Source organism: Pelodiscus sinensis, chromosome 18, assembly GCF_052426305.1.
Source record: "Pelodiscus sinensis isolate ZL-2025 chromosome 18, ASM5242630v1, whole genome shotgun sequence".
Lineage (NCBI taxonomy): Eukaryota > Metazoa > Chordata > Testudines > Trionychidae > Pelodiscus > Pelodiscus sinensis.
In genome coordinates, this window is record NC_143069.1 from 8,642,785 (window position 1) to 8,652,866 (window position 10,082).

Below are 10,082 nucleotides of genomic sequence, written 5' to 3' on the forward strand. Positions count from 1 at the left end.
AAAAGCATGAGAGTGAGGTTATTAAAGGATAGTACATTACATGCATCGAATCTCCCAGTTCTCGATGCAGGCCCTAGCACAGATGTTACAGCTGCTGGTTTAAAAGTCCTTCTTGCGCATCCTAGGATCAGGATGGGTCCACAGGTCTTTCTGGCTCTTCAATCCCTGCACTGCTGCCTCTGGGATGAAGTGCTGAGCTGAAGACCAAGATGGAGTCCACCACATGGCCCATTTATCCCTCCTTCCTGGTCTCTTCTTGGCTACAGCAGGTCACCTGGCCCACGGTTTATTCCTGCTGGTAGCCCTTAGGCATGAGTCACCACTCATTCTTTAGGTGTGTTCTTGGCCCTTTCAGTGACATTGTCCCACAGGGCCTCACTAATTAGCATGTCCATAGGCCGGGCTCTGCCCTATCCTCAACAACATTCAGAGAAATATTAAGTATCCACACAGATTCCTACCTAGACACACAGACACTATACAATCACATGACTAGCGTACACAGGATTATCAGACAGTAAGCTTCTATTCAACACCCCACATGGCCCCCTTTTATACCATTTTTGGGGCCAACACCCCTACCTATAGGTGCATCAGTGATCTGGCTGCTCCCCTCAAAATCCGGTAACGTGACACACCCCTTCCCCAAGTGGTTGTCAGCGCAGTCAAGGTCACACTCATGGAACATCCGTGTACCCTGAACACTCCCTGCCAGCTCACTGCCCATAAATCCTGGTGGAGTTTCCTCCCTTTGCCTTATGACTTGAGAGACAAGCCTGAAGGTCATTAAACCCCAGGGCTGGGCTTTGCCTTCCCATAAAAACAGCAAGAGCCACAACCTGTAAGCCACAGAGAGAATCTGGAAGCGCTCAAGGGAGCTCGCCAGCAGGAGGCTGTTGGTCTGCTACAGTCCCAGGTACGTCAGTTCCCATGGACCCTTAGCAGGGCTTTCCGAGCGCGTCCACAGCTGCTGTCTTGCTCTAGGCTTGGAAGGAAATTGCCTGCACAAACCAACAAAAGAATAGTGATAGAAATGTAGCTGTGTTAGTTTGGTGTAGCTGGAACAAAATACAGGACTATGTAGCACTTTAGAAACTAACAAGACGGTTAGGTCCCTCAGAGTTCAGGGCTGCAGGCTGCAGTTTCATTTCCATTAGGCATCTGTACTTGCCCTGTGTTAGGGTCCCATTCTCGTTCCTGTGTCTTTTGCTCTTTACATTGTGATGAAATGAGGGTTTTATTCACCTTGCTTTGTTGCAAGTGAGTGCTCTTGTCCTATAGTAACCCCATGTGTGACTCTGTTTCCCTGGACACTGCACCAATACTTAGATGGTGATGGGAATTTTGGCTGTGACTCTCTGAGGGAAGCTGCTGTTGGTACAGATGTGCTGAGCAGGCTGTTTGTGTCTGTTATTAATATGAAAGCAGGAATACACCAAAAGGGCCTATTTGTCCCTCATGTCACCCTTTTACTATTAGGATTGTTTTCTTTAATTTAAAACCATAAGAATGTTTTTTGTACTAAATCTGATATTACAAAAGCAACTGTACCACTTTTGCTTGTGTGGGTGCAGAATAAGTAATGTGCATTAAAAAATAAGTGTAAAGGCCCTCACCAAACCATCTGTTGTAAAGAGAAGCTGAGGGCAAACATAAAGATGAAAGAAGATTGCTGCATATCCCTATTAAAATGCAAATGAAGGGCAAATGAACAACTCTAAAAATCAAGGCAAACGCCTATCAATTGGAACAAAATAGCTGTGATATAAAAGGTGCAAAAGCTGTGCTATATAAGGGTGCAAAACTTACTAATTCCAATAAAAACATTGCTATGAAAAGGGGCAGCTTTGTTACTGTTTTTGGGTCCTGTCTTGCCAACATCCTGGAGCATCGTTCTGGACTGACAGGCTATGTCTACACTACAAGGTTTTTGCACAAAAACCGGTGGCATGTCCATACCTCAAGCATGTTTTTGCACACAAAAAGACCCCAAAACAAAACAGTAAATCAACAGGACAGAGGGCTTTTGCTGGTATAGTTATTCATTTCCCTATGAGGAATAATTCCTTTTTGTGTTATAGCTCTTGTGCAAAAAGGCAAGTGTGGACGCTCCGCAGGGGTTTCTTGTGCAAAAAGAACCTATCAGAAAAAGCACAGGTGCTCTGATGGCCATTCTGTGAATGGCCATCATAGCTCTCTTGTGCAAGAGTGTCCATGCAGTGTGGGTGCTCTCTTGCACAAAAGCACATTGCTTTTGCGACGTGCTTATGAGGTGTGGACGCGCTTTTGTGCAAGAAGTTTTTGCGAAAGATCTCTTCCACAAAAAGCTTCTTGCGCAAAAACCCTGCAGTATAGACAAAGCCACAGAGCCCTGCTTCTCCCTCGCTCAGCCTACGTGGCTAGTAGGTTGATAAAAATAACAAACTGGTAACTATCACAACATTGGTAAAACTGGTAAGTGTGGCTGTGTCTAGACTGGCATGCTTTTGTGCAAAAGCGACTGCTTTTGCGCAAAATCTTGCCACCTGTCTACACTGGCCGTGAGTATTTGTGCAAGAACACCGACATTGTAATGTACTAAATCAGTGGTTCTTGTGCAAATACTCCAACACTCCCCGTAGCCACGGGGCGGTATTCTTGCGCAAGAGGCCAGTGTAGACAGCCACATTAATTTCTTGCGCAAGAAAGCCCGATGGTTAAAATGGCCAGCAGAGCTTTCTTGCACAAGAGAGCGTCTACACTGGGCACGGATGCTTTTGCGCAAAAGCACATCTCTTGTGCAAAGGCACATGCCAGTGTAGATTCTCTCTTGCACAAATACTTTTAACGGAAAAACTTTTCTGTTAAAAGTATTTGCGCAAAATCTTGCCAATCTAGACGCAGCCTGTGTGTGTGTGTCTGTGTGAGCATCTGCCAGCTGCTTTACTACTGTATCCTTAATAAACACAGTGTCTTGCCTCTTCCCACCCCAAAGTCCTATGTGCTTCTTACAAGCCTAACAAGGCTCACACATTACTCAAGCATTACTCCTGATTCCTGTGCAGCACCACTAGCCTATTAAACTTACTTGCTGATCCATGGCCCCAGGGCATGTTCCACTCCTCCTGAAAGCTTAGGAGCTCTAACTCTGGGCAGGACATGGCTGGGGGGAGCTGTTGTTGCACAGGGCGGTCCTGGTCCTCTCGTGAGCACACGTGGCACGTGGGTGGTGGTTACGCCGCTCCGCTCAGCTGGGCTTTGCGGGGGGCTGTGCCAGTGCTCCGCTCGCTGACGCTCTGCTCAATGATTGCTTTCCAGAGCCCTGCACTCGGCCGAGATGGAAAAGGGCAAAGACATCGAAGAGATCCTGAGGGGCGTGAGTCCCTCCCGGTGCGTGGGGGTCGAGATAACCAACAGAAGTTCAGTCTCCCTCCGCAACCCCAGGTGAGGCCTTTGCTCAGGGTGCCCGTAGAAAGGGCCCTGCCTGCTGCTCTGTATAGAAAGTAGCATTGCCCCGGTGGACGTACACTCAGGATGGCCTGGTGCGGGGCCAAAAGCAGACCCAGACGCCGTTTTGCCCATGAAGGACCCACTGCTGCCATGGCCACGTCCCTGCTACTCTGCCCCCACCTAGCACCGCCCGCGCAGGCCGTGCACTCACCCCCGCCAGAGAGCCCTGTGGGGCCACTGGAGTCCACCATCCAGATGCCAGTGGGCTGGGTCCTGCCCAGTCTGCCTGGACCCGCCGGCCAGAATCCCTGTGCTCCTGGCAAGGCGCAGCCTCCATTCCACACTCGACCCATGGGTCTCTCTGGAGCAGCATCTGGCAGCCACGTGGGAGTGACTGCCACAGTAAATAAGCCCTGTTACAGACACTGGGGTTCGGGGTCCCTGCTCTGCAGGTGAACTCTGCCCCAGTGGGATCAATCAGCCCGGGGCGACGGGGAGGGAGGGTGCTGGCCTGCTCTCCTGTCCCTTGTGGCCTGGCCAGGGGACTGGGCAAACCCAGCTGCAAGAGAGGGTGTGGCCAGGGACCTGGGAGCTGCCCTGCACTGGAGTGAAAGTGGGGCTGAGACCTGCCCTGCTTGGAGGGGGGTACTGGGAGCCTGGGAGCTCCAGACTGGAAGTTGTCTTGGCAGGGGGAAGGCATAAACTCCTAGGGGCAGTGGTAGAGTCTCCATCTCTTGATGGCCAGACACCTTCTTGAGGGGGGCTTTAGGCAAACGCAACTACAGGAGTAGCTAGCTGAGAATCTCCAATTCTGTCACCACTGAAAGCCGGGGCTCTGGGGCAAAGTGTGTGGGGGCAGCTCTGCTCCCTAGAAGGGGCAGGGCCAAGGGTAGAAGAGGCGGAGCTGAGGGCAGTCAGCCCTTCCTACTGCCCAGACCGTGGGGCTGTCTTCCCCCTCAGAGCCAGGTGTAGCAGCTCTCTGGCACTTCTGCGGAAGTGGGGGCTGCTGGATCCTCAGGCTCCTTTGAATGGCCAGGCCCCTGTGCATCACCCCCTTTGCTCCCCTCACCCTCCAGCAGGCCTGTTCCTTACAGTCCTCCTCTTGGCTTCCTGCTCCAGCCTGCGCCCTGTAGTCCAGCCCCCACAAGTTAACTCCTGGCTGAGTCCAATAATGAGGATGCTTTCTCTGCCTTCAGCGTCTTCTGTTCCAGCGGCCACACCAGGATCCCCCCCATCCCAGTCATCAACCCTGGCTGCAAGGAGACCTGCGTGTTTGTGAAAAGGGAGCTCAGCACCTGGGGAGTCACAGGGGCCCTCGCCTATGAGTGGCCAGGGTTCTCCCTTGCCATCATGTTCTTCAACCCCTTTAACAGCAGCGTGCGGAGCCTCGAGTATGCCCTGGATATCCGCGAGGGCAGCATGGATGGCAGGGAGCTGGAGAGTATGTATCACAGCATGCGTGGCCACAGGCCGCTGTCCAGCACCTACCAGAAGGACCAGCTCGGGAAAAACGCAACGGGCCTTGTTGTGACCTTGGGCAACTTTGAGATTTCTGCCACAATGTCCAACCACAACAAAGCAGCCCTTCGCGTCCTCATTGAAGAGAAAGATTCTCCTCCTGGCTACACCTCAGCTCCTCTGCTCCCCCCCTTCCCTAAGAAGCTGAAACCTTAACCGTCCTGAATCCAGTGTGCCTGTCTCAGAAACCCCTCCTGAAAGGGACATGCCTGGAATACCCCGCATGCAGAATCCACGGCCCGCGGAGCGGAACTTTTCACTGGATTCCCCCTCCCTCACTGTTCAGATTATTGTTTTGTTTTGTCCATGGGGGGGGAATGGGAAACAGCCTGTACAGCCCTTCCCGAACAAAGCATGTACAGGCTGAACCTCTCTAGTCAACATCCGTGGTCTGGCATGATTTTAGTCATCCCCATGTCTACTTATCATAGGTGTGGCCAAGTTCCCCACGGTCCCATAAAGTCCAGCCACCACTCCAGGTCTCAGTGTTCTGGGCTGTTATTTAGCTCCAATTTATCCCTAAATGTCTCCTCAGAGCCCACTAAGCAGTGAAAGTGCTGGGAATGCTGCTGGACAATACTGACCTCCTGTGGCCTGGTTCGACACTGAACAGCTCTTGAAGGTGCCAGACTACAAAGGCCCCACCGGCAGTGAAACAGGACCCCAGAAAGCTTGTGGGAAACAATCACTGCTCGGTCTCTGGCCTGTGCCAGCTTCCTGCACAGGAACAGTGCTCAGCTGCAGAGCCATGCCCAAGCCCCCAGACAAGCAGTAAGGCCGATGGTAAGACGACCAGGGGGCCTGATACAGCCACCCATAGCCATGTTGGATGAAACTCCCTTTGCGCACAGAGTCCCACGCACCCCACTGGAGCTCCCACAATTCAGCCTACATGGTGTGACTGGACCCCCGGCAGCACAATCCCAGGGGCCTGGCACCTACTGATGCAGTGCAATTTCCATGAGCACTCAGCTCCTGACATGCCCTGGTGTTTGGCCAGCCGCACTCTGCGAGTTAGCCCCCATCGGGCCCTTGCAGAGGAAGGTGCTGCTGAAGATGAATCAAGGCAGAGGGGAGCCCCCTTGTCAGTGAAGTGGTCATAGACCTGGCCAGCACATGCAGGGAAATGCCTGCACCCCATCGCTGCTGCAGGTGCCCCATTGCCGAGCGCTGGAGCCATGAGTTTTCAGATATCAATATGGGTGGGGTCGGGAAGGCCTGGGGGAGGCTTTGGCGGACCCATATCTGGAACTGGCGGGAAACCAGAGGTCCCTGGATGGGCGAGTTTCTAGGCTTTTTCTCCAGCAACGGGTGAAGATCTTTCATCAAATGTCAGGCAGGCATCTGGCGATCTGCACCAGCCCAGCCCCTGCCTTGCCGCATCCAGACACCCTGAGACACTAGCCCAGCCCCTGCCATGCCCCATCCAGACAGCCTGAGACACTAGCCCAGCCCCTGCCAGGCCCCATCCAGACAGCCTGAGACATCAGCCCAGCCCCCGCCATGCCCCATCCAGACAGCCTGAGACACCAGCCCAGCCCCTGCCATGCCCCATCCAGACAGCCTGAGACACTAGCCCAGCCCCTGCCATGCCCCATCCAGACAGCCTGAGACACTAGCCCAGCCCCTGCCAGGCCCCATCCAGACAGCCTGAGACATCAGCCCAGCCCCCGCCATGCCCCATCCAGACAGCCTGAGACACCAGCCCAGCCCCTGCCATGCCCCATCCAGACAGCCTGAGACACCAGCCCAGCCCCTGCCATGCCCCATCCAGACAGCCTGAGACACTAGCCCAGCCCCCGCCATGCCCCATCCAGACAGCCTGAGACATCAGCCCAGCCCCCGCCATGCCCCATCCAGACAGCCCGAGACACCAGCCCAGCCCCTGCCATGCCCCATCCAGACAGCCTGAGACACCAGCCCAGCCCCCGCCATGTCCCATCCAGACAGCCTGAGACACCAGCCCAGCCCCCGCCATGTCCCATCCAGACAGCCTGAGACACTAGCCCAGCCCCCGCCATGCCCCATCCAGACAGCCTGAGACACCAGCCCAGCCCCCGCCATGCCCCATCCAGACAGCCTGAGACACCAGCCCAGCCCCTGCCATGCCCCATCCAGACAGCCTGAGACACTAGCCCAGCCCCTGCCATGCCCCATCCAGACAGCCTGAGCCACCAGCCCAGCCCCCGCCATGCCCCATCCAGACAGCCGGAGACATCAGCCCAGCCCCCGCCATGCCCCATCCAGACAGCCCGAGACACCAGCCCAGCCCCCGCCATGCCCCATCCAGACAGCCTGAGACATCAGCCCAGCCCCCGCCATGCCCCATCCAGACAGCCGGAGACATCAGCCCAGCCCCCGCCATGCCCCATCCAGACAGCCGGAGACATCAGCCCAGCCCCCGCCATGCCCCATCCAGACAGCCCGAGACACCAGCCCAGCCCCCGCCATGCCCCATCCAGACAGCCGGAGACATCAGCCCAGCCCCCGCCATGCCCCATCCAGACAGCCCGAGACACCAGCCCAGCCCCCGCCATGCCAGACAGCCTGAGACACTAGCCCAGCCCCCGCCATGCCCCATCCAGACAGCCTGAGACACTAGCCCAGCCCCCGCCATGCCCCATCCAGACAGCCTGAGACCTGCAGACTTCCCATAAGCCAAGGCCTGGTTTTCAGCAGCCGCCCCCGGCCCTGAGTCCAGTTTTCAATAAGCTTTCCCCAGTGAGCTGTCCGCGGTGCTGCTGCTCTGTCAGCCAGTTGCCTCCTCTGCACTCCTTACCCTCCAAAGTGGCAGGGTCTGGCTCTCACCCAGCAGTTTTATTTATACTGGTTTGCTGGTCCTTAATTGGCTGCCTCTCACACCGTTGCTCCGGGGTGCTTGGAGGACTTCTTTACTGCTCCTTTTCAGGGGTGGTGTGTGGCAAGGCCACAAGCCTCCAGCAGGGGACTTTAGGACTTAATCCACTCTGTAACATGGTGGCCACATGCCCTCAAACTCTGGGCGGGCAAGACCCTACTCCCCAGCATCGGACCCCCCCCCCCCCGGCCAGGTATGATCCCCCTGCAAGTCTGGCCTGCTAGCCTCTTGGCTTGGGGTGTCTCCCTCCGAGGGTCCCCCTTGCCCTTCACAGCTTCTCACTCCACCCCACTCTGAATGGCTCCAGCTCCACTCAGCCTCAGCACTGATGCTGCCTCCAGTCCCAGGCTGCTTGTCTGGCCCTTCTGCATTGCCAGTGGGTATCAGAGGCTCTGGAGGCTGAGCCTCCCCCAACAACCAGGAGTAGCCTGACCACCTCCACCCCAGCCTCCCTTCTGCGTCCATGGCTCTCCCTCCATGGCTGGTATAGAACAGGGGTTGGCAGCCCCCAGCACGCATGCCACAAGCAGCATGGGAGCCAATTTTCACTGGCACGCAGGGTGGCAGCCACACAGCTCAGGCTTCCTGCAGGGGCAGGGCATGGGAGAGGCACCTGTGTGCATCCCTGGAGCTGCCCCTGCCGAGCCTGGATGTGCAGCTCCCAGAAGCTAGGGGGTTGTCCCCCCCTCCAGCAAGAGGCTCTGCTTCCTGCTTTGTGAGGGGGTGGGACTGGGCCTGCTCTGCAGAGCCGGGGCTGGGCAGCGAGCACATGTAGTCACAAGGGAACATTTGGGGGGGGGGAGATACAATTTTACTCTGAAGAAGCTGCACTTTCCTTTACTCCTCATGTCTTTGCCTCCCTCCCCAGCTAGCTATTTGGCTGCATTCTCAGCCTCTCACCTTTTCTGCTTTACTCTCCCAGCCCTCTTCTGCCTCCAAACTCCCTCTCGTACCCCCATCTCACACCCTCTCCTGCTGCCAAACTCCCTTCCAGACCCTGTCCTCCTCACCCCATCCTGCACCTCCCCTCCCACCCAGATTTTGCATCCCTATCCCACTTGCTGGCAGTCCCGCACAATGAACCCCTCAGTTTTGTTCCCACCCCAGAGTCTAAGGGAGTCCACATAATCCATTAGCCCTGGAAAAGTAAATCTGGCCTATGGAAAGCCCTGAACCTCAGTCCTCCCTGTCCTTCCCCTCACCTGTAGGGTTGGAGCACCAGAGGAGTGAGGTGTCTCCATTGGGGGCCACATCAGTGAGAGGGGTTTGGGAGGAGTGTTTTGCTTCTCACTTGTGTGGCTCCCAGCTGATTTTTCTGTGGGTCAGAGACCCCCAATGCAAAAAATGGTTTTCCACCCCTGCCATAAATAAAGAAAACATTAAAATCTTTTGTGTTGGACACAGTGTTTTATTTTATTTAAATAAATAACAGGTGAGTGCTACCAGGGAGTTTAGAGAGGGAGTTCTCCAGGTAAAGGAGAAGAAGATACAGGACTCTTGAGGGAAGTGTTTGGGGCTTCTTGCTGTGTGCTGAGCTTGTGTTTGTGAGTGAGGGTTGCTGTGTGTTTTTTTCCCCTGTGATTGTGAGTGAGGCTTTTTTTCACTTCCCCTTTCCCCTCCCCCTTCCCTTCACAGAGTGTGTGCTCTGACTGGCAGGTGGAAAGAAGAAGACGGGTGGTGGTGGTCGGGGACTCCCTCCTAAGAGGGACTGAGCCATCCATCTGCCATCTGGACCTGGAATCTCAAGAGGTGGGCTACTTACCGGGAGTTCAAATTCAGAATGTGACTGAGAGGATTGCAAAACTTATCAAACCTTAGGATTGCTACGCCTTCCTGCTTCTCCATGTGGAAACTATCGATATGGCCAAGAATGACCTTGAGCAGGTCACTGCAGATTATGTAGCACTGGGCGCAAGTGGTGTTCTCGTCCATCCTCCCTGTTGAAGGGAAAGGACTGGGCAGGGATCATCAAACTGAGGAAGTAAATGCGTGGTTGCGCAGGTGGTTTCAGAGTGAGGGCTTTGGTTTCTTCAACCGTGGGACTCTGTTCCAGGCACAAGGATTGTTAGGAAGAGATGGGATCCACCTAACAAAGAGAGGAAGGAGCATCATGGTGGGCAGTCTTGCAAACCCAGTGAGGGTTTGTTGGGGGTTGGTGACCAAAACCCTGAGTGGAGTGGGGAAGTCAGATACCAGAAAGAAATGCAAAGAGGAACAAGCAAGAAAGGAGGACCCCTGATTCAAATGGAGAAGATAGGGCAATCACCTGGTTATCTGA

At 55.0% G+C, this 10,082-nt stretch overlaps 1 protein-coding gene across 1 annotated transcript; it reads left to right on the forward strand.

Moving 5' to 3' along the window:
* The first annotated feature begins 3,001 nt into the window (after positions 1-3,001).
* LOC149523208 (uncharacterized) lies at positions 3,002-9,161 on the forward strand. The gene is made up of 2 exons (XM_075914439.2): positions 3,002-3,423; positions 4,626-9,161. Exons 1-2 carry the CDS (start codon positions 3,317-3,319, stop codon positions 5,101-5,103), a joined length of 585 nt encoding a protein of 194 aa, XP_075770554.1. The 5' UTR covers positions 3,002-3,316; the 3' UTR covers positions 5,104-9,161.
* Positions 9,162-10,082: the final 921 nt, after the last annotated feature.